The sequence below is a fragment of the Anolis carolinensis genome, chromosome 1 (assembly GCF_035594765.1).
Source record: "Anolis carolinensis isolate JA03-04 chromosome 1, rAnoCar3.1.pri, whole genome shotgun sequence".
Lineage (NCBI taxonomy): Eukaryota > Metazoa > Chordata > Lepidosauria > Squamata > Dactyloidae > Anolis > Anolis carolinensis.
The window spans coordinates 76,600,608-76,625,994 of NC_085841.1; the positions used below are offsets into that span (position 1 = coordinate 76,600,608).

Genomic DNA, 25,387 nt, shown 5'->3' on the forward strand with positions numbered 1-25,387 from the left:
TCTTTCTAAAACCAGGTGCTCAGATTTTATTTATTTATTTATTTATTTTTCAAACTTATATGCCGCCACTTCCCTAGGGCTCGGAGCAGCTTACAAGAACCGGCTAAAATCAACCATTTAAAAAACAGCTTTAAAACATCTTTAAAAACACCTTAAAAACATCCTAAAAGCACCTTTTAAAACATCAATAACAAAACTCAAAAGCCTGTCAAAACAGGTGTGTCTTACATGCCCTGCGGAAGGCCAACAAGTCCCGTAAGGCACGAACTTCAGGTGGCAAGGTGTTCCAGAGAGATGGCGCCACTACTGAAAAGGCTCTGCGTCTAGTTGCAGTTAGATGCAAAGTCTTAAAACTGGGGACTTCCAGTAGGTCTTGGTCCTCAGAACGGAGGGATCTCTGGGGTTTGTAGGGAGTGAGGTGGTCCCTCAGGTACATCGGCCCTAGACCATGTAAGGCCTTGAAGGTAAGCGCCATCACTTTGAAAGTGATCCGGTGCTCAATTGGTAACCAGTGCAGCTGCCGTAAGATTGGTGTTATGTGGCATCTTATCGGGACTCCGGCAAGGAGCCAGGCAGCTGCATTTTGCACCAATTTGAGCTTCCGGATCACTGACATAGGAAGGCCAATGTAAAGGGCGTTACAGTAATCCAGTCTCGGGATGACTGTAGCCTGGATCACCATAGCCAGGTTGTCCCTAGACAGATAGGGGGCTAGCCGTCTAGCCTGCCAAAGATGAAAAAAGGCAGTTTTGGTAACGGCGGAGATTGCATTTTAACCACAGCTAGCAACAGTCACACAACACTGAATCCAGGAAGAGGAGGGTGGAGTGTCTGGCTGCCATTATATCTGAATTGGGCCTTAGTGCAATACTTGAAGGGCTTAGGGAATAAAACAGACTATGTTCCTATAATCACAAAATGAAAGCTCTGCACTTCAGCTAAACAAGCCATGAGTGTTATAGATAAAGTGTATCTGACAGGATTACACTGAGCGTGACCAAGAGAGAAGAAGGTGTTTAAGTATCATATGCACTGAGCAAAGCATATTTTGTTGCAAGGAAACCAGTGATTGGCTTAAGATGAGAACCAGGTGACTGTGTCACAGTACAATTCTGCCCTGAATTATTACACAAGTTTCTTCTTTCAGCACTAAAAGATATTGAGTAATGGCTTTAACTATAACTTTGCCTATTCACAAATATGAAAAGTCACCACACTTAAAAGCCCTATCTGGGTGGTATAACAACAAAAAGGACATGAAAATATCAAATCAAATAGCATTGCAACATGATATTGTAACACTGCAATGTTACAAAATGAAATTTACTGAGCACCACCTCAGTAAAACAACTTCACTATCTTGTTATAATATAATAAAACAATTCTGATTTAATTCATATCAGAGATTGAGGTTCTTTATTAGGAACTGGTAGAACACTTCCTATCTCCATACATTGATGACCTCTGCTGATAGAAATCTGGCATTTAATTGTCTTTGAAAAGTGTTTATTCAGACTCTTCCCAGTTCATCTATTCATCCTCATTAAGAACCTTTGTCATCTTGGCCAAACTCTTATTTCTTTCATCTCTGAGCTGGAGGATATGGAGATGATATTTCGTTATTGCTTGTTACCTTTTTCAAAAAATTGAAAAAGGTAACAAGAAACTGCAACAACAAACAGTCCCCCCCCCCAACACACACACACACACACCTCAACAAAAAAAGCCTATTGCAGGGAACAAGTGAGCACAAAGGTGACAATTACTGGCAACATCTCACAAAATGAAGGAGTAACATTGTCATTGCTCACACTTCTTTAGAGTAGTCAGGAAGAGCCTTGTAAACAAACTTTGGCTTCATGAATAGAATACCTCTTCAAGACATGAAGGACCCTTTTTCCTTGGTAGGAATTCAGATGCAGTGCAATCTTCTGCTGAAGGAACAAGATGACCAACAGAAATCTCCACTTACCCTCTACCCCACCAAGAATCATCAATGTCAGCTCCAAAATTGTTGCAAAGTTTCCACAACCATCCAGAACAATGTGAGCAAAGAAGTTATACTGCAGGGATGACTAACGAACGCTAGCCCTTTGATCTAATGCAAACCCTGCTGAGTGCAAGCCTAGATTGAATCTACTACCAGAGCTTTGAAAAAAATATTTTTGGCAAGAGCGATTCCCTGAATTCTTCCCAGGCACTTGAAATTTTTCTTCATCCTATCTATAACCTCAAAGAAGATGTCTAAACCTGATGCTATTACAGCTTCAGTACCACAAGCATGTTATTTGATTACTCTGAGGAACATATCCTATCATCATCATCACCACCTACGGTACTACCAACCATAAATAACAATGTTCATTATTGTTCCATTATCCAGGCGGAGTCCAGCGGGGGTGCTAGAGAAAGAAGGATAGTCCATTTTTGGGGGTTGAGGGTGGGTTGAAGGAGGAAAACAAATTCTCCCTGTTTTCCAATTATTCCCCCCACATGTCCCTGTTGTGGAAACAGTCCTCATTTATGATATGGAGAGGGGAGGGGGAATAACCAGTAAACCCGGGGAAACTGTTTTCCTCCTTCAACTCCCTCCTGTAAAATAGACTATCCTTCTCTCTATATAATGGAACAATACCCAATATTCTTGGTTACTTGAAACTTTTTCATTATGCATTCCAATACTGAGAACCAGATTACCAAAGTACTCAGTGTTTTAGTGTTACCTTAATATTCAAACTATCATATATCACACACAACCTCTTACAGTTTTATAGTCATCTATGGATTCACCTGCACTGACCATTTTATGCAGCTCCAATCAGACTCAAAACTGTGGCAGCCACAAAACGCATGCCACCAAAGCACATAGCAGCGTTGATTAAAAGACATACAACATATTAAAGAAAGTTACAGGAATGTTTGAGTAAAGTCCTTTGATGCACTACAGCAGATCCCAATATATTCCAGATCTCAGGGTGAAACTGGCTCTGAAGAATACACATTGTACACACCAGCCTTTGTTGAAACACTTTGTAAGACTGAGAACAAGGGTGTAAGAGGCTTGCACAAAATGCTCCAAGGGCATGGGTGGTGAGCAGGGGGTGAATTGACTCCCTGCCCTGGGAAGGGTAATTGATTATCTCCACTCCTAGCTGTCACTTTCCCTTTTCAGTTCACTTCCTATGCCTCACCTCCAATATTGTGCATCTCTTCTGGAAATGGGGGGGGGGGGATCCACAAAGCAGTTTGAGGCCAGGTTTCATGGTTAATGCAGTTGATTTCCTGGTCTCAAGCCTGTTCCAGACCTGTCGATCTCATCACATGCACAATTAAATCAGTTATCTCAAACTGGTTCCAAGCTGTTTTATAATGTTAGTGAAGATGTACCCAAGTCTTTCTAACTTTGCTATGAGCTTCTTCAGAGAACAAACAACACAAGTAGATTTAACTTCTAAACACAGTTTCCATTTCAGTAAATACAGTGGAAAGATTTTTTAAAGATTTTTTAAAGATTTTCTTCCCCCATTTCAAATAGCTAGATCTAAAAATCTAAGAAGGCTATCTGGGTGGTATAACAAATTCACATGAGGTTTATAGCTCAATAGAATGAGATTTGTCAGTGTTTCAATACTGCAGAAGTAAGCACATAAGCAAGAGCTCCATTCTTTTTTTTGCCAGCACTTTCAAAGAGAAAAACATTCTGTTTGATTTTGCAGTTGTGCTATTTTCAAGAAGTCTGTTGGCCACCTTGGACAAACATCAGGATGAAGTAAAATCTCCAGTGAGGCTTCAGACAATCTGTTTATCTTTAATAAATGGTAACAGAGGAACTCAGATGGGATGCATTATATCTGCGTTTTGCAGGAGCCAAAATTATTGCCATAAAATCCAACTGAAACCAGCACACTGAATCTGCAGTAAGATCCAACTGAAAATAGTGCACTAAATACTTTTGTTTGCTACAAAGGTATTTCTGAAAGCTGGAATATATAAGCCAATGTATATATTACAGCATCAAATATTTTCCTTTTTGGCAAAACAGCTAAAGAAGCTCTAAGTTTAAAACTTTGATCTAGAATCCCACTTTAGTACTGAGTATCAAAGCTGGTCTGCCAAGCACAATAATTAAATGTCTTCAGAATAAAGGAAACTTGCCAGAATTTGCAGATTTAGCTGAAAAATAAGCACTGACTTGTGTAGCCAATATGCAGTAAAAGAAGTTGAACTTTTTACCTTATATCATTCATACATATAGAAACAGAACAGATGCTAATGTTTTTGTTTATGCTTATCTCCATAGAAACTAAAATATAGGAGAAAATGAAGATTTCAGAAGAACTTTTGTCAGTTTTGATTGAGTACTACACACTAAATGCTATCTGATCTTGGAAGGTAGCAGGGTCAGCTCTGCTGCTATATGCTGCATTTCAGAGAAAGGAAATTCCTTGACTAAATCTGGACCTACACCACCATATAATTCAGTTTCAGGATACAGATTAACTGCATTGAACTGGATTACATGAGTCTACATTGCCATATGATCCAGTTCATCTGAATTCTGAAACCATATTATATGTCAGTGAAGATCCAACCTAAGTGGACCCTATAGGTGAAGGCAAAGGTTTTCTCCTGACATTAAGTCTAGTCATGTCCGGCTTTGGGGGTTGGTGCTCATCTCCATTTCTAAGCCAAATAGTCGCCGTTGTCTGTAGATGCCTCCAAGGTCATGTGGCCAGCATGACTGCATGGAGCACCATTACCTTCCCACTGGAGCAGTACCTATTTATCTACTCACATTTGAATGTTTTCAAAATGCTAGGTTGGCAGAAGCTGGAGCTAACAGTGAGAGCTCACCCCACTCCCTGGATTTGAACTGCTGACCTTTTGTTCAGCAAGTTCAGCAGCTCTAACCCAATGCATAAAATCCATAAATTGGCAGGTGACCTGAAGACCCGTAACACACAAAAACATTGCAAGTACAATATACAATACACAATGCAATATTTACATTGTACAGAAATTAAGGAAATTGTGCACATTGTTAAACATAAAGATATAGAGTAAATATTTGGTCAGAGGGTAGAGTGGGGATGAGGGGTAGTAACAATAAAAATGTCATTGAAGAGAAGCATGTATAAAAAGAGAAGGTGCAGACAAAATAAATGTTACATGAAAATGAAGTGTGTATAAGCCTGGGCACCAAAGGAATATAAGTGTAAATAAGATGTTGTAATGCTAAAACAATAACAAATATGTCAGCGGGGATGGTGGGTAGCAGAGTGAAATCCAAAAATTCACCATCCCGGTTCACCTCCTTCTCTCCAGACTGTTTCCCCGTGTGGAAAACAGCACTGGACAAACTCACTCCAGCAGACGAAGTCCAACTGTTGATTTACTTTATTTACATGATCTATTTACAGACAGAGCAAATCAGTCCTTTCCTTCATGAGCGCTTTGCCGAAGGCACTCATGCACACACACACTGCTCATCGCTGTTCTCCACTCGACACAGGAAACTCCCTCTACATTCCACAGGAACAAGATAGTAAGTCCCGGTCAAAACACACTTGACTCCATTGGTCCTGTGATACATCAATCATAGTAGACTCTCACTAACTCCATAATTGCTGAAACCAGATTGATTTTAACATTTCACAATACACAATACCCTGACAATTTCCCTCCGAAATGTTCAAATCAATTCTCTACATATACTTTAACACTCTACACATTTGATCAATCTCTCTTGAACTTCCACAAGATAATACATGTATACATACAGTCTTTTTCAATCACATGTAAATTGTTTTGATCACAATACATCAACTCTCTTCTTGCATCTTTATTAACACAATCGATGCCAGAACCATAACCTAATACACTGATGCTTCACTTCATTAATCAATAGTTTTCCCAACCTCTGAAAACTTAATTCATTGTGCCACATAGATTAATTTGATTCTGCCAGGCTTAACCATGGATTTCAATTTCTCTTAAAATCCAATTCATTTCATAATCATACTTTTCCATCACAATTATTCACAAAAATGATTTAACTCTCTCTGAACATATATACATATTTCAATTTCCGTTCAGACTAATAAACAGGCACAATGTTTTTACATCTCTGGCGCTTTGGCAACACCTGTGCCAATTGACAAGTTGGAGACCACTGATCAACTGATTCAATCTTGGTCTCAAGAAGAGATATATCTTCACTTTTTTCTGTCACCTGCTCTTCACTCTTAGGTGATTTTTTCCCTTTACCCCCTCTCTTCTGACTCTTCTGGGGAGTCTGTACTTCCCCATGTTTCACTGGAGTAACCATCTCCTCCTTAATGGTTCGTTGCATATCCTTTTCAACAACAGAACCCCCTCCACCTGAAGCTTTCTGTACCTCCGCTTCCTTGGTGGAATTATTATGAAACAACATCTCTTTGTTCAAATGCAACCTGTCCCAGCCTTCATCCCTCTCAAAGTATGCCCTCTTTGAGAAAATAAACCTCCCAAGACCACTGTGAAATTTAAGCTTGTCTTGGTAGTAGCCTAAGAATTGCATTCTCCTCCACTTAGGCTCTCCCTTTTTCCTCTGGTTGGCTGGAACTTGTTCCTGGGCGAATTGACCATAAATTCTCAGGTGTTTTAAATGTGGACATCTTTTATACATTCTCCGAAATGGGATGTCATCCAATTCCTCATCCCATAACCTGTTTAAAATATAATTACTTGTGTGTGAACACTCTGGCCAATTCTTAGTTGAGCTTTTGGAATCTCTAATTAAACACTCATTCATGTGAAGAATTTGCTTCATCCTATTTTGAGCCATGCCTTCTTCATTTGACTTATTTGATTTTACATTTTTAAATCCTATATTCCTTTCACTCAACATTTTCTTCATCTCTTCATTACACACATTAATTCCTTTGTCAAAAACTATTTGACCTACATGCTGTTCATAGACCCTTTGAACCATGTCTATCCAATTAGACACCTTTACAACAGCTTCCTTCAAATCTTTAAGGAAGTAAATATAACCAAATCTCGTGTGTCTATCTACTAACAGCAAAGTAAATTGAGAACCTCCCTGGCTTTTTACATCAGATTCTGTTACATATAGATGGACCATTTCAAACATTTCCTGGGTCTTAATTCCAGATCTTTTAGGATGCTCTTTTGATTCAATTCCCATCTCTGAACAAACTGCACAGTCTAATAAATTTTCACATTTTTCACACTCAAAATCTGTGCATATTTCTAATGTTTTTCTGAGCACCTCTACACGTGCATGACCCATCGCTCTGTGAAGATGATGGATACACCTGTCATGCATAATCTTCTGTTTCACACAATAGACTTGTGCCCCATCTGGAAAGTTATTTTTGTCAAACATCATATACATTTTGTTTCTTTTTACACCTTTTGCCACTACTCGTCCATCTCTCTGAATATAGCAATAGATTCTGCTAAAAATTACTCTATATCCGTTCTCTGTTAAGGTAGCCACACTTAACAAATTAGAACTTAATTCTGGGATGTAGAGTACATTTTCCCAATCCACATTCAAGCAAGGGATGAACACAGTGCCACATTTGTTAAACTTCCTCTCAGTTCCATCAGCCAAAGTCACTGCTGTTCCAGACACATCCCTTCTGGTTTTCAAAAGTTTAAGATTTGTAACAACATGGTGTGTACAACCTGAGTCCAAATGCCACTTGTTCTTTTCGGTGATCCTTCCATTCACCGCAGCCATAAACACTTGGGGCTTAGTTGTTGTTGACAAATTCCTTGCCCCTCTGTTCCCACGAGAACTTCTAGCCTTGTTGTTTGGGCAACTCCTGGCAAAATGCCCCGGCCTGTTGCAGACAAAACAACGGCATGTTTTGACCTGATGTACTGCAACCTCCTCACGATTCCCAGGAACACCATCAGGACCAAAGCCGGCCACTTGCGCCCCCTCCTGGTCGCACTGCGCCATCGTCTGCTTCTGGGCTTGTTCAATTGCCCTCCGGTCCACTTCTTCTTGGATTCTCCCACAAACTGAATCCAAAGTTAAACCATGGACTCTCACATTCTGGAAAGAATGTACCAGAAAGTCCCAATCCTCAGACAAGCTGCACAGCACCAGATAACACTTCTGTGCTTCAGAATATTGTAGGCCTCTTTCCTCAGCTCCAATCAATAATTGCTTTAGATTGTCCAAATGTTTTCTGACATCCTGGCCCTGAACAAGCTTTGCTGAAAACAGCCTCTTAGTCCAAATCATCTGAGACATGCAAGTCTCCCTTTGATGGACATCTCTTAAAGCTTGCCATATCTCCTCAGGAGTGTCCTTGTTTCTCACATGTACAAGTTGGTTTGGTTGGAGGCACAGTATCAAATATGCTTTGGCTTTCCTCCTGTGCTCAGCATTTTGATCTGAATCATCTAGGGTATTATGCAAACCCTCTGCTTCGAGTAAAGACCGCATCATTACTGACCACGAAGCATAATTTTTGTCAGATAGCTTTTCCATGCTGGAAAAGAAGCTTTTTCCAGCCATCTCAGCCATCAAGATTCAACACCCCAAGCTCACGGTGAATCAGCTGCCTCCGTGACCCTCGGTCCCCGAGATTAAGCCGTACTGCCACTTACTCAAGTGCAGACTCAGGCGGTCACAATCTTCTCCTGCAGCTTCACTGGAGCTCTCTTTCGGGTCCCCTCCATCTCTGGAATCCCTCTCACGGCCGCACAGTTGCTGAAAGTTCACCAGCCATCAGCATCTTCATCCACTGTGCAGCCAGAAGCATGGAAGCCTGGGCCCATAACCCACTGTCAGCGGGGATGATGGGTAGCAGAGTGAAATCCAAAAATTCACCATCCCAGTTCACCTCCTTCTCTCCAGACTGTTTCCCCGTGTGGAAAACAGCACTGGACAAACTCACTCCAGCAGACGAAGTCCAACTGTTGATTTACTTTATTTACATGATCTATTTACAGACAGAGCAAATCAGTCCTTTCCTTCATGAGCGCTTTGCCAAAGGCACTCATGCACACACACACTGCTCATCGCTGTTCTCCACTCGACACAGGAAACTCCCTCTACATTCCACAGGAACAAGATAGTAAGTCCCGGTCAAAACACACTTGACCCCATTGGTCCTGTGATACATCAATCATAGCAGACTCTCACTAACTCCATAATTGCTGAAACCAGATTGATTTTAACATTTCACAATACACAATACCCTGACAAAATATTGGGTTAAAAAAAGAAACATTGCATGTTCACACAGAGTAATTTTTCTCCTGAAATCCCTTGAGGGCGAGGACTTTGAAAAACACAACAAAGTCCTTGTCTTCTCCAATTTGAAGTATCATCTCCCTTCTTTTCAACAGAGTAGCTGAAAAGTAGTATTAGGGCAAATACTGAATGATGGCAGTCAACACTAGAACATCTATTTACAGTGATCAGGGTATTTCTTTGAGTGTACCATACTTGACCTTGCCTAGATTATTTGTAGCCCTCCTACATCTGCTTCTCCTTGCCCATCCCAAACTGAAAATATCCATGGAGGAATGAATCACAATAGGGTATTTGTGTCACTATATTGCCATTGGTTTCAAATACCTTGTAAACCAATGGTAACAGTCCACCCTTCCCCAAGTGAAAATTATGCCACATCATTTTGTTTTTTAAAAAACCTGTTATTCAGGATTTCATCCTGAATGCTATTAAGGATTTCATCCTGAATGACTATGCAGACATAGCTAGTATTCAGTGGCCTGAGTGGCTGAAGGAGGAGCGTGTGTTAATCTTCAGTTCTGCCCAGTAGGGTTTTCTTAGCTGCAGCAGGCAAAACCAGTGGAGGGCTTTGATATGAGTTGTATTGATGCCATCCCCCAAACAGGTGCCCACAGTCTGCTGTGTTTCAGGTGCTTCACCAGAAAAGATCAAAGATTTGATTGATGCAACAACAGTCTTCAAGGGTTCATCTTTTTTGATCTTGAAATGAGAAATGGCCACATTTCCCCCCATATTAGATGTTACTGGTAAATTTGACAGCTATTTCTAGTAGTATGAACTTGTGGAAGAACAGAAGAAAGTACTCAAGATGTCACAATAAGTTTTTTTTTAAAAAAAAGAAAAAAGAAGGCAATCCATTTTGGAACAGGGAAAGAGAAAGACCAAAGAACATGACTTATGTTATAAGAGGCCCTAAAAACTGGCTTACATGTGTGGATGTTACCTAACATCTAGGTGGAGTTTAATGCTACCTTTCCAGAGAAAAGATTACCTTTTTGGGAGAAAGGAAGGGAAGTGACCTCTCCAGGCAGAAAGAAAGGAAAAAGACTTGAGTGAGTACACGACTCAAAGGAAGAAGCAAAAAGGTGAAGTAAAAGGACAGGCATGCTCTCTAGAGTTCCCTCTCTAACAAATGACTTTACAAGCATTGATGCCTCCTTGCTTCCAACTGGAATGAGAAAAGGCCCAGCTGAACAAATGCTACAACAGTTGATAAACTGTAAGAGATGGCAGTATTTGAGTACTTGTCCCTGCCTTGTCTTCTTAGTCAACAGGCAACACTATAACCTATCAATGTCTTGAACAAAATAAACAGAGAGAGAGAAAGAACATTGATTCCTTACCATCTGCATTTTTGTAAGTAAATGTAAAGGTTTCCCCTGACGTTAAGTCCAGTCGTGTCTGGGGGTTGGTGCTCATCTCCATTTCTAAGCCTAAGAGCTGGCGTTGTCCGTAGACACCTACAAGGTCATGTGGCTGGCATGACTGCATGGAGCACCGTTACCTCCCCGCCGGAGCGATACCTATTGATCTACTCACATTTGCATGTTTTCAAACTGCTAGGTTGGCAGAAGCTGGAGCTAACATCGGGCACTCACTTCGCTCCCCGGATTTGAACCTGCGACCTTTCGGTCTGCAAGTTCAGCAGCTCAGCACTTTAACATACAGTGCCACCAGAAGCATTTTTGAACAAGACGCCAATTTGCCATCAACCACTTACTTTTTTTCTCATTTCCTAAAAGTGAAATGAATTAAAGGAATACATATGTTGTTTTCATCCTTGATGCTAAAGCTCCAGATAAAAGAACTACAATTTTTAATGTGGTAATATTTAAGCCTTTGTATTGCTAAACCTTTATATTCTTCTCACAAAAGGAATGTGGGTTGAGGTTCATTTTTTTTAATCCTGTGTGGAGTTTTGCACTTACCAAGAATGCTAAGATTTCCAACTACATTACGATGAAACCACATCAACCTAAGCTGAGATAGTTGTGCAACGATTATATCCTGAGGTCTGATTTGTCTAAGTGCTCACAAATATTTTAGTATTTTGGTCCATCTTAGTAAAATATGCAACACTTCTATTAATACTTGATTGCACATAATACATCAAATTGGCTGCTCTCCTATTCTGTCAGCCAGCAACAATTTCCTCTTCATTCAAACCACAGAGAGCCAATTAAAAACAGTGGAGCTTAACACAATTATTTCCTTACAGTTGTTTATCAGGACCTTCCAGTTTTCTTTCCAAAGCAATTGACATTTCTTAATGTAACCATTACCTATACCTCCAGGAACCAAACATGTTCAAACATTATTATCAGAAGACACTTCAAAATGGAATAGACAGAATTTATTTAAACCCCAATTGGAGTTTTGCCTAGAATGTGTATGTGCATGCTTAATATATGGAGAAAGCTATTCACATGACAACATTCTTATTTGCTTGGTCAAAAAAGGAGGCTAAAAGTATCTTGGCATAGTCCCCAAACTATTTCCAGTAATACAGTGTTACATTTTACCGTACTGGAGGATATAAGCCCCCTTTTTTTTTTTGCTTTTTGTGAAGATTATTATTTCAGACTAGAATCCAATACATGCTTGCTTGAGAACAAGTCCTATTAAGTTAAACGTGTCTTGCTTTGGAATACATATACATAGGGTTGCAATGTTAATTACGGGATATGAAATTAATATTTCTTTCCTCTTCTTTTCATCTTTTAGCTAACAATGGTATTAAGAATACTATACAGTAGGGAATACTGAAGGTAGGGTTTTTTGCGTGAATTTTTATGCCTGTTCCCCACTACTACAGTTACATGGTAAAATGTCAACCACAGAGCTTCTCTGCATGGAGAAAGGCCTAAATGCAACAGCTTTGGTGTTAAAGAACTGGCAATCTCAAGTGAACACTGTGACCAATTTGATGCACATTTTATACAAAATGCTAGTACCATTGAACTAGATGCCACTTTTTTCACAGGGCTGGAAACAGAGGTGGCACAGTATAGTTGAAATGGATAATCTTCAGCTTCTACAAACTCAGAATATAAACCAAATGCGTACATTAACTGTTGAAGAGTACTAATTGACATTTACAGCCAGGAGGCTTGTTCTTGGAGTGTCTGGTATTTCAATGATCTCAGCCCCTCCAAAATTTGGTGTTTTCCTCAGTAGAATCTTCTGGAAGGATTGCAATTTTTTTTACTCCATGAGCTTTGGCTTATGTGATGCCTCAAGACACCATTCTGATCTTTATTCTTCTGAAAAGCTACATGAAACTACCCAAACTCATCTACAGGTTTGCTCTGAGAAGTCATCAACATAGGGAAGATAGGTATAACTGATAGCACTAGCTATCGGTTCATCTGTGGTAGGCTATGGAACTCCTGAACTGGTAAATGGATGATGTTCTATGCTGAGTGAGGATGATCAAATGGAGGCTTAATTCAAACAGGCAAAGATGCTATTGACAGAAAAACAGACTGCTCTGGAAGAAGACCGAGCAGGAAACTTTTGTGTTTGGTTCTGAAGTATCATACTGGGTTCAGCTCCCAGAAATCCTAACAGCTGGTAAACTGGCTGGGATTTCTGGGAGTTGTAGGCCAAAACACCTGGGGACCCACAAGTTGAGAACCACTGTCCTAGACCATCATGGCCATTGCTACAAAGGACTTTTAATCAAACTATATTGTGATATCAGCTATGATTATATCAGAAAAATTAGAACCTTAGTTAACCATACACTACTAGAACATCCAGGCCATACCATAGTATGTTCTAATTGGGTCCAGAACCTTCAACTAGTGCATAACATTGTTGTTTAAAGATAGATGAAGGAGACAAGGTGACATATACAGCAGCAGTTTTGTACCAAGCTGCATTGGTTTCTAGAGCATTTCTGAGCAAAACTTAAATATTGTATTGGACCAATAAAGTTCTAAACCAGTGGTTCCCAAACTTATTTGGCCTACTGCCCCCTTTCCAGTGCCCCTGGAAATTTTTTTTTTTAAAAAAAATTAATAGCAATTAAACAGAAGGATATATGTATTAATGCATATGGCAAATGCACCTGTGGCCATCACCACCACCCTGGATCACTGCAGCGCCCACCAGGGGGTGGTAGCATCAACTTTGGGAATCACTGTTCTAAACTACAAATACAGTATTGGAAGTAAGACATCACCTGTATCAATCTGCCCCCACTTTGAAGTTCCTGCTGATATACCAACCAGGGTAAGCAGCCCTAGACTTGTGAGACTTGATTCTACATGAGGTTTATATGGCCCTCCAACTGGATGTTAAAGATCTATTTGCGCCACATTCACTTTTCCTTAAAATCTGTTTTGCTGATTCTTGATCTGGTGCTGTATAGTTTTCTTGTTTTATAACTGGATGTAAGACTGGATGTCATTATTTACTGCTGTTATGATTTTCAAGATGACTATGTTTTATCAATTTCTGTGAGGTTCAGACCTAAAAAGTGGCCTTACATTAAGATAGATAGATAGATAGATAGATAGATAGATAGATAGATAGATAGATAGATACCACTTGGTCAAATAATCTAACGATTATCTCCCCAAAAGTAGCCAATGAGGTCCAATTTGGTAGCTTGTAAAATGAAAATATTTAAAGACCAAGGCAGAGAATGGTTCGAGTAAAAGAAAACAAAAAGGTTGGAAAGCACACACTGCATGCAACTAACAGCACTTTGTATACAGCCCATTTCCATACAGCAATAAAAGACTGATAAAGTCATTTCCCCTTCAAATCTGTTCACAAAAACAAAAGAAATCAGACCTCTCACTATTTAAAAAAAAATTCAATTGTAACATTGCCTAGATTTCATAATAAATTGTTTAAAAAGACATCTTTATGGGGTAACAATTTTATCTATTTGGAAAAAGAAAAAAAATCAAACAACAAAATTATACATCATATTTTCAAATAACATGGGATTTAGAAGACAAAACACTCAACAGTCTACCCACTCAGCAAGAGAAAACATATGTGCTATCTCTATGAGCCATTTAGATCTGCTTAAGCTATCTGATTAACACACTATAAATTAGGTATTAGTTTATAAGTATATAAATCTAATTAGTCATCTTTAGTATCACGTTGATCTCATCACAATATGATGTATTTAACTCTTAGGATTAATTCACACACCATAAATATTTAGATGGAATGCCTTTTCGTGAAGGCAACAGTGAATACTCTGTAGGTATTTCTGTGCTTGGTGTAGTCCATATATGCACCATGCCACCCCAGTCAGCAATGGCAAGCTTACACAGGTATAGTTATTCAATTACTATTCACACACTACTTCTTACCCATGTATGTCTTCTATATAGGAATTCTGCTAGCATGTGATAGATCCTCAAACTCACAATACATGGATCTTAGGGGCCTTCCAGACAGGCCTTCTATCCCAGGATCTAATACCAAATTTTCTGTTTATCCTAGATTATCTTTCAGTGCAGACTCATATAATCCTGTTTAAAGCAGAAAACCTGGGATCCAATCCTGGGATATAGGGCCCGTCTGGAAGAGTCCTTAAGAGATCAGTGTCAGCTATATTGAGCCACTTGCTTGACAGATCCAAAATACTGCTTAGAAGGGTAAACAACATAGTAAATGTACAGTTATTTTTAGGCACTTGATAATTCCCTTTGACCTATGTATCATCTTACATATATTAAAATCTTTGCCAAATCCATTCTCCATAGCCATCAATCAGCATAAATTCCATTCTCTTCAACAGAGTGCTTGCCTATTAAGAAACTTTGTCATCTACAAACAGAGAAAGACCAGCATGTGATACAGGTGCTACACAGTCTGAAGTGCAGCTAGGGCCAGCCAACAAACACTTCAAGAACTGATTAGAGAGTATAAATTCTTAAAGCTAACTCAAACAAATATTAATTCAGATTATGTTTGAAAGTACCTAGAGTAAATCACACCTCTAGTACTTAGCCATGAGATTAGCAGAGGGAATGCAAACACTTTTGGTAGCCACCTGCAGATGGAGGTGACTAAAATTTTTGTATTATTGCTTGACTTCTCACAGAAATGCTTATCCAAGAATTTTCCTTAAACAGATTGTCAGACCAACCTTCTTTACTTAAAAGTAGAGGTCCTAGCATTTGTATAATGAAATTAAGTCAAAATATCTGATCCAATCCATAGAAATCTCAAATAGCTGTGTACTGCTGGGAGTCAATAGTCTACACTGGCATTTCTTGCTACAATTAGCAATTTCAAACTTGATAGCTTCAGTAACGTCAAATTTTCGCACACAATTTTAGTTCCTAGTTTACCCTGCATCTGATCCTCTATAATAAACGTTAACTCATCTTCTGAACTTTTGAAGCCAAAATGTCACCATATACACCCAAGGAGGTGGTGCTTGGAAAAATGCAGAGGTTTACAAAAGTACAAAATAAATATAAAATACAATGTTAAATGGGATTGGGGTGAGAACACTAAACAGCACAATGCTAAAGGGGCATAAAATAATGTTTGATTCTTGATAGGAGCAGAGATAGAAAACCAAGGGAAACAGCAAACAAATGGATTATCTTCGTGATGGTTGCAGAACACTCCACTGTAGGATTTGTTGTAACCTATTGTTCAACATATATTTGCGTATTAATGGCTGGCAGACTGAAAACTAGAAATACCTTCAATAATTGTGTAGATTAAGGAATTTCACCAGGTATTATGTCGTATACAACCTGGTAACAAGCAACAGCTGCTTGAATTCCCTCTTCTATACAACCATTCAAAGTAAAGAAACCCTTTCTAGTTTTCACTTGGGAAGTCATATACAGTAGTGTCTCACTTATCCAAGCCTCGCTTATCCAAGCTTCTGGATTATCCAAGCCATTTTTGTAATCAATGTTTTCAATATATCATGATATTTTGGTGCTAAATTCATAAATACAGTAATTACAACATAACATTACTGCGTATTGAACTACTTTTTCTGTCAAATTTGTTGTATAACATGATGTTTTGGCGCTTAATTTGTAAAATCATAACCTAATTTGATGTTTAATAGGCTTTTCCTTAATCCCTCCTTATTATCCAAGATATTTGCTTATCCAAGCTTTTGCTGGCCCATTTAGCTTGGAGAAATGAGACTCTACTGTATATGTATGTACATACATACATACACTCTCTCACACACAGAGAAACACACACACAACACTCTCACACACAGGTATAGGTACATCTATTAACACATACACACTCAAATGTACACACTGCATATTCTACTGAAGCCCTTTAGCTATCTTTCCTTAAGCACACACTTCTGAAGGTGGAGAGTAAACTAAATGGAAGCTGCATGTTTAACTGTTTTGATAAATGAGAAAATTAATCTTCTCTCTCTCTCACACACACACACATATACACTTTAAACTCAAAGGCCATTAAGTTTTACAGGTTTGATTACAAGGAGCATTAGATCACAGCTGATTGGAACACTGAACTCTTAACTGGACACCAGCCAACCATCACTCATGGTAACCATTGTGGGGTTTTTTCAAGGTCCATTTTTAAAGAGTCATTAATATTCTCCTCAGGACTTCAATTACATTTGAAAAAGTCCAACTTGGCAACTATCCTGCTAAAGATGGTGATTCTACTTTCAACTAACCTACTTCCTGAAACATATTTTGGCGGGTTAAGCACCCAGAGCTCATTTTCATGCAGCAGAGTATATAGTAGAAGCCGTTGACAAAGAGATATATATATATATATATATATATATATATATATATATATATATCTTTGTCAACGGCTTCTACTATATACTGTGTGTGTGTATATATATATACACACACACACACACACACACACACACACAGGGTTCTTATCTAGGATTTATATAATGTTTGTCCTTTTGATATCCCTTTTAAAAAGAGCATATTAAACAATTAAAATTGCCCAAATAACTTCAGCCTTGTGGTTAATAGTAACTGGGGGATGGTAGCGCTCCAGTGTGAACTTCAAATAATTTCAAATATCCAAACAAATTCTATTACCTGAACAAGCATTTAAAGTTAAGAATTAAAGCCCACTATATGGGAATGCCAACCAACACACAACTAAAGGCGTCTCCATTCCTAGTCTGCTATCCATCGCACAGACACACATATTCTGGAGACAAGTCCCAGCATCTGTTATTCAGCAAGTTATATGGATGAGACATATATTACGATTACTCCCACTAAAAATAACTCTATAAAACATCAAAGGTGATTTCAACAAAGCGAAGGTTTTCTAAATTTAAAACACAATGTGGCAACTTTCCATACTTACAGCCCTGTAACTTCTACTTCAATTTGAGAATGCAAACTTAGCATGAGAATTAAGGATCCAGAATGCTTATTTTCCTTCCAACTTCCCACTTACTTAGCCTGGCAGTAAAAACAGCAACTTAGAAAGAGGAAGTCTTGCAGCCATGCCTGGAGTCTGGAAAGGCTATCATAGCAGTATAAATGCAAAGAAAAAAACTAACTCTCAAAAGGGCCAGGGACAAAAAATTATGGTAAACCACTGTTTTTTAAAACAGCACTGTCCTTCTGATAGGATAACTTTTTTACTTTCACATTCTGAAGACAGACTGAAGCAGACTAGAGAAAGAATGATTGACTTTTTTGCTTGAGTGGAGATGTTTCCCTCTTTAGACAGAATGAAGCATCTACTTCAGGTGGCAGACACCAGGAGGAGGAAGCAGCAAGGAGTTGCCTAGCACCACTTCAGCCAAACTATAACCTTCAAGTGCGGAAGAGGACTCTGCCTCATAGGCAGTATTAAGGAAGGATTCGCCTCCCAGTCAAGTCACATTTTGTACACATAATTGTCCATCCTGACCACAGTAGTACAAGAAAATGAATCATTCTTTCTGCAAGCTGCATTAACATCTTATTTTCTGAATCTGCATGTATACGCATGATTCCCACTGCCCCAAAACACAGTGAGTTCATTCTTTACACTTCGAATACTAGTTTATCTTTCTCCTTCTGCATTATTTCATCTTCCCTCCTAGTCTTAATTACTAAAGTAATTCCTTAAGAGTCAGGGATTCCTGAAAACGGATTCTCCAAGGCTGTTTTGCAATTTTATATTGATTTTAGGCATGAAAGTAAGGAAAGTAGAAAAACAGGTAGGATAGCCTCATAAAGAAACATTGTATCATCCACAAGTTCTGGTCATGACTCATTGAGATAAATGTTTCATCTTGTTCAAAACAGTAACAGTGGGGTGGCAGTAAACTTCCTCACAGACATATACTACAAACATTGAGGTCCTGTAAAATGTTTACCAGAAATGATGAAAATAGATGATTTTTTAAATCTCAAATATATCAATAACTGAACTCTCACTAGGCTTGTAAATAGCCACCAGTATCTTTAAATGGGAGAGAGTGAATATACATTTGCTCCATCTACAGCAGTGGTTCTCAACCTTGGGTCCCCATATGTTTTGGCCTAAAACTCCCAGAAATCCCAGCCAGTTTACCAGCTGTTAGAATTTCTGGGAGTTGAAGGCCAAAAACATCTGGGGACCCCAGGTTGAGAACCCCTGATCTAAACAGACACAAGACAAGCAAAGCAATACCTGAGCAGAAGAGGTGGTCAGAGTTAACACCAGCATTATAAACAGGATTTTTTTTTATGTTTATATCACTTCTCTTTGCATTTCTAAATTGTCTTTTTTGTGTTGATCCTAACTTGTCGGCTATTTCATCTTTACAAGAATTTTCGCAGCAGTCTGAAGTGTGAATTATAAAATGTTATCATAACTTAAAAGGAAAGTAATGGTGTCTTAAATTCAACAAACTAGAATACAAATAGCTTGGATAAGTTTGTCTCCTACAGCTGTTCAGGAAGAGATGGGGGAACACGCAAAATGATGCTTAACCCAGATGCCTAGCAAATTCTCCCTTCTCATACACACACACCCAAAAAGGAGGAGACTGGAAGAGAAACAATGAAAAACTTTCCTGGCTTACCAGGACAAAAAAAATGGCCTGTTAGTTTACTACATCCCACAAAGTAGCCAGCTGCAAAGGAAACAGCCTGGCGATAAACCATACCAGGAAAGAAGGTCAGGATTTCCTGCTATAATGGAAGCCGCTTTGCAAATAGAAACAAAAAAGGAGGGTCATGCTGCAAAAAGGTTTCCGTGCAAAGGGGCATGTCAGAAACTGATTGTGTGTGTGACAGGTTAGTACTAGGCTGTTATTTGACATCATTTTCAGTTTGGACCCACTTTATCCTCCAAATTTTAGGCTGCAATAAAATTCACTGCAAACTTGGCACTATGTGTAGGAAATATGCAAAGCTTTCAGATGGCAAACAGTCCTTCACCACAGCCACTGAAGATCTTGTTGCACAGTCTAAAAGGCTAACATTAAAATGCTAAAAAAAGCCTTTTTAAAGAGATAGGACTGTTTTCTAATGGTTTGTACATATTAAGAGAAACGTTTCCAGTATGAACATTCATGCCCGTCAAGTGCTCACAACTGATTTATACAAAAGCAGAGTATTAAACTTTACTTTCGAGGATTATACTTGGCTCCTTAGCTATGGTGACTAGGAAAATATGGGAGTTGTGGTCCACAAAAGTAACTTTCCTTTTCTAGGTTTTCTAGGTATAGAAGTGGTTTCAGTCCGAGATAGACAGCCATCAGTTTTAAAACAGATTATCCCAATAAGCAAAAACACTGGAACTAATATTAACTACATTAATTGCAGGCTGTGTTATTCTACTAGTCTATTCTTGCCATTATGCTCATCATACCACATCTATTCTGTTGAGAATAGGACAATTGTGATTTGCAAATGAGTTCCTTTACGAACTCAATGAAGTATTTAGCATATGCTCTCTCAGAAACATATGAATATTCCTGGATGCAACTGATTCTGTCTGATCATGGATGCTAAACAGAGCTAACCTTGATTATGACTTGAACGAAAAACTGCCAAGGTATGCCAGGTGCTGTAGGTTGTAATTCAGAAGACACAACTGGTAAACCTTTTGTGAGTACATGCAAAAAAAGTTTTGAAGTCCCAGGCCCCATCTACACTGTCAGACATAGGCAGTCTCCAAGTTACGAAGAAGATAGGTCATGTAGGTTTGTTCTTAAGTTGAATTTCTTTGTAAGTCGGAACATTTTTAAAGTATAACTCCAGCGCTCGCTTGCTCTCTCTCTCTCTCTCTCTCTCTCTCTCTCTCTCCCTCTCTCTCCCTCTCTCTACACACACACACACACACACACACACACTTTGGATAGCACAGGGAAGGGTTAACATCCCTGTGCGGGGTTTTTGTTTGTTTGTTTTTTGCTGTCTGTGAGACTTCACCTCACTTTATCTCCCTGTGAGAATTGGATTTTGAAAATTTGGACTTGTTGTGGAAACAAAAGGATGGTTGAGAAAGCTTCAGTGGAGACAACTTTTCCCCATGATAACTCTTCCAGGAATACATTTCTCTTCGTAAGGGTAGATTTCTCTCACTTCCTGTTGTCTCACCCCCATTCTTAACTCTGAGTCATTTGTAAGGCATATGTTTGTAACTCAGGGATTGCCTGTAATGCAGTTTCAGAATGCAGGTTAACTGCATCGAACTGGATTATACAGCAGTGTATACTGATATAATCCAATTCAGTGCAGTTCCATCTGCATTTTATTAGTCTACACTGACCATACAATACAGTTTAAACTGCGTTGTATGCAAGTGTAGACAGGGCCTCAATAGATCACAAGCTGAACATAAATAAATAACATATGTTATTTGAACAAGCCAATTTGATTGTAAACTGCATCAATAGACATGTTTAAATATCTGAAAGGATATCATATTGAAGATGGAGCTATACGTTCAAACCAATGGAAAAGATATTTTACCTTAAAAAATAGGAAGAAAATCCTGATGATAAGAGCTATTCAAAAGTGAAATCTGATTTCTTGGAGTGTGGTGAAGTCTACTTCTTGGGAGGATTTCCACCCATCTGTGGGGAGTGATTTGTGTGTTCCTGCCTGGCAGGGGATTGGCCTGGATGGTCCTTGTGGTCTCTTCCAACTCTATGATTCTATAATTAAAGGAATCTGTTCTGCTTAGCTTGCTTTTAGTTATTGCCAATTTAACCTACACAGTCATTTCACATATAAATAAATCATACACAATGAAGCAATGTATAACATTACCATTTGATATAGTTTTGTCAGTCAAAGGTTCATCCAAACTTGACTACAAAAGAAAACAAATATAAGATGCAACAAGATGTCAAGCTACATTGCTAAACCAAGTTATTTTGTTGGAGAAAAAAGGAATGTTACTGTTGATTTTTAAAAAGGATAGAGAAAACCACTATTTTAAAACTTTTGAAGTTCTTCTCTCATTATTACCACTACTGCATTTTCCAATTTTGAAGTATTTTGTGTTTATATATGTATTAGCAGTATATTGTATATAATATAAGAATATAACCATTAATGGAGACATCAAAGTGAACAAAGCAATAAAAGTTTTGAAAAACAATGAATCTTTGTTGAGGTGTTTTCACAAAATGACAATGATAACAGCAAAGGGACTGAAACAGATTGTTTGTGTTATCAAATGGTAATTAAGTCAGCTTAATGGATAACATTTTGTCAGATAGTTATTGATGTACTATATTGACATTGTTGCAGCTATGACCCCAATTTTCTCAAAAACTCTTGTGAATCCTGTGGCTTGACAGAGAAACTTTGCTTATTTTTCAATATTTTTCAAGGTGAAAAAAGATACCATCTCCATATTTGAGGCAACAAATGATTCCGCTTTACCTAGTTTGGCAGCAAAGGATGGACCTAGTTTTTCTTTAATCAGAAGATTCTTTTATGTGAAATAGTAACATGATGCTCTGACCCTGACAACAACTTGCTTTTTTAGTTGTCATGGTCAGGATATGCAGTTAGAGTAACAGACCCACTATGCTGCTTTTGATCTACAGTAGAGTCTCATTTATCCAAGCCTCGCTTATCCAAGCTTCTGGATTATCCAAGCCATTTTTGTAGTCAATGTTTTCAATATATCATGATATTTTGGTGCTAAATTCGTAAATACAGTAATTACTACATAACATTACTGCATACTGAACTGCTTTTTCTATCAAATTTGTTGTAAAACATGATGTTTTGGTGCTTAATTTGTAAATTCATAACCTAATTTGATGTTTAAAAGGCTTTTCCTTAATCCCTCCTTATTATCCAAGATATTTGCTTATCCAAGCTTCTGCCGGCCCGTTTAGCTTGGATAAGTGAGACTCTACTGTATATGGATAACAAATTACCTTGAGATGAACCACCTGATGTGGTTTGGTATTATGGATCATTCTGACAGGAAGAAAGGATGACTTCTTCACAGTTTCCACACTGTTATCCTGTCATTCTGGTCCTCCTTTTAGTAGGCAAAGGCCTTTACATTCAAGCACGCTTTGGGGAGATGAACTGGGTTGCTATGAAGGACATTAATGGCTGGGGCTGCCATATCAGTGCAGGGATGAGTCTGGTTTGGGTTTTAGTGTGAACTTTGAAGCAAGAAACCAAAATACACACTACACACAGAAATAATAAACCAGTACTGCATGTGCTATATAAGTGGTACACACTATTCTGTGCTATAAGAACATATAACAGTTAAATTCACCACCACAGGAACTAGAAGTCAATGGATCAAATTCCAAGTCAACATGCAAATTCCAAATTCATCCAAGTGGAAAGCTTCCATGGATAGCAAAGCCTCTCCAGTTCATATCTGCTAATGCATAGGAGAGGAATAGAACTGGAGAGGAAAAAATTGTCTCCATGCTATGTAAACACACATCACACCTGAATGTGATTCAGAGTACAAACTATAGGCTCTTCCTCTTTTTTCCTTGTATATCATACAGAGAACTGAAAATGTTCCTACTGTACCAAATTTAGATCAAATCATCTCATCTAAGTGTTCTAAATCATTATGTCCAAAAGTATGTGGATGAGAATAATATATTTCATAAGCCAAATTTGCAATAAACGAGTAGTGCTATTATCTTTCTTTCAATATATATTCTGAGAAAAAGAAAGAACAAGATTGCGCAAGAAGAAAATAATACTGACCTTCATTCCGGGACAAGGTTTCTTTACCCTCTGGTGTTTTATCTGGCATCTCAGCCAAGACTGAAATGCAACCTGAGTGACACAAAGAAAGGACATTATTCTCACATTGAGGCCAATCCATCTGAATAGAGAAGTATTTTTTCTATAAAATTTGAGGATATAAGTACATTTTAAAATATTCCTTATCCTATAACACATGAGCAGGGCCATTTGTATTTAAAACAGGATACCACTAATAACAAATCCAAATATATGAGCACAAAGGGTTTTAAAATTTATTATTTGCCTGCGTTTGAATGAATTAGCAGCAGCTTAAACGGCTAGGGTAGCCCCCGGTGGTGCTACGGATTAAACTGCTGAGCTGCTGAACTTGCTGACCAAAAGGTCCGCGGTTTGAATACGGGGGGGGGGGGGGGGGGGGTGAGCTCCTACTGTTAGCCCCAGCTTCAGCCTAGCAGTTCAAAAACATGAGAATTTGAGTAGATCAATAGGTACCACTCTGACAGGAAGGTAACGGCACTCCATGCAGCCATGCCAGCCACATGACCTTGAAGGTGCCTATGGACAACGCTGGCTCTTCATCTTAGAAATGGAGAAGACCACCAACTCCCAGAATCAGACACAAATAGACTTAATGTCAGGGGAACACCTTTATCTTTACCTTTAAATGGCTAGCCAACTCTGTTTCAGAGGCATTCCTTAACATTTCAAAACATTATTATGGCATTTTTAAGTCTGAGAAGCAAACATTGGACTTCATAACCCAATAATCAAAGGTGAATCAAAATATTCCAGAGAAAAATACTGGAATACTGTGTCCAATTCTGGGCACCACAGTTGAAGGGAGATGTTGACAAGCTGGAAAGCGCCCAGAGGAGGGCGGCTAAAATGATTAAGGGTCTGGAGAATAAGCCCTATGAGGAGCGGCTTAAAGAGCTGGGCCTGTTTAGCTTGCAGAAAGAAGGCTGAGAGGAGACATGATAGCCATGTATAAATATGTGAGGGCAAGTCATAGGGAGGAGGGAGCAAGCTTGTTTGCTGCTGCCCTGCAGACTAGGATGTAGAACAATGGCTTCAAACTACAGGAAAGAAGATTCCACCTTAACGTTTGGAAGAACTTCCTCACTGTGAGAGCTGTTCAGCAGTGGAACCTTCTGCCCCGGACTGTGGAGGAGGCTCCTTCTTTGGAGGCTTTAAAGTAGAGGCTAGAATGCCATCTGTCGGGGGTGCTTTGAATGAGATTTTCCTGCTTCTTGCAGGGGGTTGGACTGGATGGCCCGTGCGGTCTCTTCCAACTCTATGATTCTATAATTCTATGATTCTATGAAAAGTGAATTATTTCTTGGCAAATAGTGTTGATGCCTTCATCAACTGTTAGTTACAGAAAACAAAACAAAACCTTGAACACTTTTCTCAATGACCCCATTATGTTAAAGTATCTGACTGTATGTGAATAGTATTCATGGGACTATTCAAAGTTCCTGTCACTCCATAATTGTTCATTTATTAACATGTTAATCGGAATGAAAATGGATGATTTAAAGAAGGGAAGGTGAATGTGTGCCCCTCTAAATGTTATTGATCTCTATGTCCCTCACCCTTTCAGCAGTAGTAATCCAACAATATTTGGAAAGGCAGACATCCCCCTTTTTTTGCCTTTGTACTTAATCTTTAGTATGAGAGCGTAACTGTTGTCCTCAAAGTGATGGCACGGTCTCTACTCAATCCAGACGATTTAAACTGTTATAGTTTCAGTCACTTGAAATGGGGAGATCTCTGACCTATTATCAAACTGAAAAGGACTCATACTTTCTGGAAAGTAAGCCCCACTGAACTAGTTAGGAATTACTTCTGAACAGAAATGGATAGCATTGCAGTGTGAGTGGTTGCTCTTGTATTTATAACTACAGAACAGGGAGGGTTGAATGTGTATGGATTTTCC

General features: G+C 38.8%; 1 protein-coding gene across 1 annotated transcript in view; it reads right to left on the reverse strand.

Moving 5' to 3' along the window:
- plekhg1 (pleckstrin homology and RhoGEF domain containing G1) overlaps positions 1–25,387 on the reverse strand; it is a 143,896-nt gene that overhangs the window by 87,361 nt on the left and 31,148 nt on the right. The window contains exon 2 of the mRNA XM_008116688.3: positions 23,446–23,517. Coding sequence (XP_008114895.2) covers positions 23,446–23,494 — 49 coding nt within the window. The 5' untranslated portion in view covers positions 23,495–23,517. The remainder of the gene's footprint in view (positions 1–23,445; positions 23,518–25,387) is intronic.